General features: G+C 44.6%; 1 protein-coding gene across 1 annotated transcript in view; it reads right to left on the reverse strand.

Annotated features, from left to right (window-relative positions):
- Positions 1–63: 63 nt before the first annotated feature.
- LOC106511334 (mitogen-activated protein kinase kinase kinase kinase 4) overlaps positions 64–898 on the reverse strand; it is a gene marked incomplete at both ends in the record, with an annotated part of 18902 nt that continues 18067 nt past the window's right edge. The window contains 1 exon segment of the mRNA XM_014000088.1: positions 64–223. Within this exon segment, the coding sequence (XP_013855542.1) occupies positions 64–223 (160 nt within the window).

Below are 898 nucleotides of genomic sequence, written 5' to 3' on the forward strand. Positions count from 1 at the left end.
GTGTGTGTGTGTGTGTGTGTGTGTGTGTGTGTGTGTGTGTGTGTGTGTGGGGTCTATAGTTACCGACAGACGTGGGCATCTCGCCCCACTGTAGCACCGTGTCCTTGGTGAGGCGGCCGTACGTGTCGATGTAAACACCTTCATCTTCGTAACAAACCAGGACTTCTGTTCCAGCTTTGTTTGGTAAAATGATGATAGCGTGAGGATGGATGGAGCCCTGAATCTGTCCAACAAACAACAAGCAGTTCAAAYTGATTTCAGTCCACAGTCTTGGGATTACTCTTCAGAAACCTCCTGATCCTCCAGAACACTGATGCCTTGTTTTTAGTCCAACTTGTCAGGTCGTGTTGGACATGGAGTTTTTTTCTAACCCTTTACACGACACCACTAAGTCTTGAGTTTTTTCTTTTACTGAACCACAGGACCACTGAGCTGCAGTAGTCCGGTCCAATGATGCCATGTTTTGGGTCGAGCTGTTCTCAGTGGTGGGGGGTCTGGTTCTTCAGCCTGCAGGTGGAACTGCTTCATGTACTGAATACCCACAAATGTTTTTATTTTTTTACATCTGAACTAAAACAACTTTCTTGGATGAAATGAGACAAAATGCCACGACAAACTACAGGAAGTACCTCTTCTGGGTAAGATGTAGCTGTAGCACCTGGCAGATATTTTCATTAAATTAAATTTCCATCAAATGTCACAGATTTGAATAAGAACACTAGACTGAGCCTTACCAATCCCGTTCACTGTTAGCCTGTTAACAACCACCGGAATGCCCTCATGCCGTTTGACACATGTTATTTTTATGGTATTTTAGGTCTGAAGGTTATAGTCTGTGACAGCATGGAGGAGCAGAAACAGACCAAGCAGAACAACAGCTCACAGCCTCCATAGAAAC

The sequence above is a fragment of the Austrofundulus limnaeus genome, unplaced genomic scaffold (genome assembly GCF_001266775.1).
Source record: "Austrofundulus limnaeus strain Quisiro unplaced genomic scaffold, Austrofundulus_limnaeus-1.0 Scaffold2690, whole genome shotgun sequence".
Taxonomy (NCBI): Eukaryota; Metazoa; Chordata; class Actinopteri; order Cyprinodontiformes; family Rivulidae; genus Austrofundulus; species Austrofundulus limnaeus.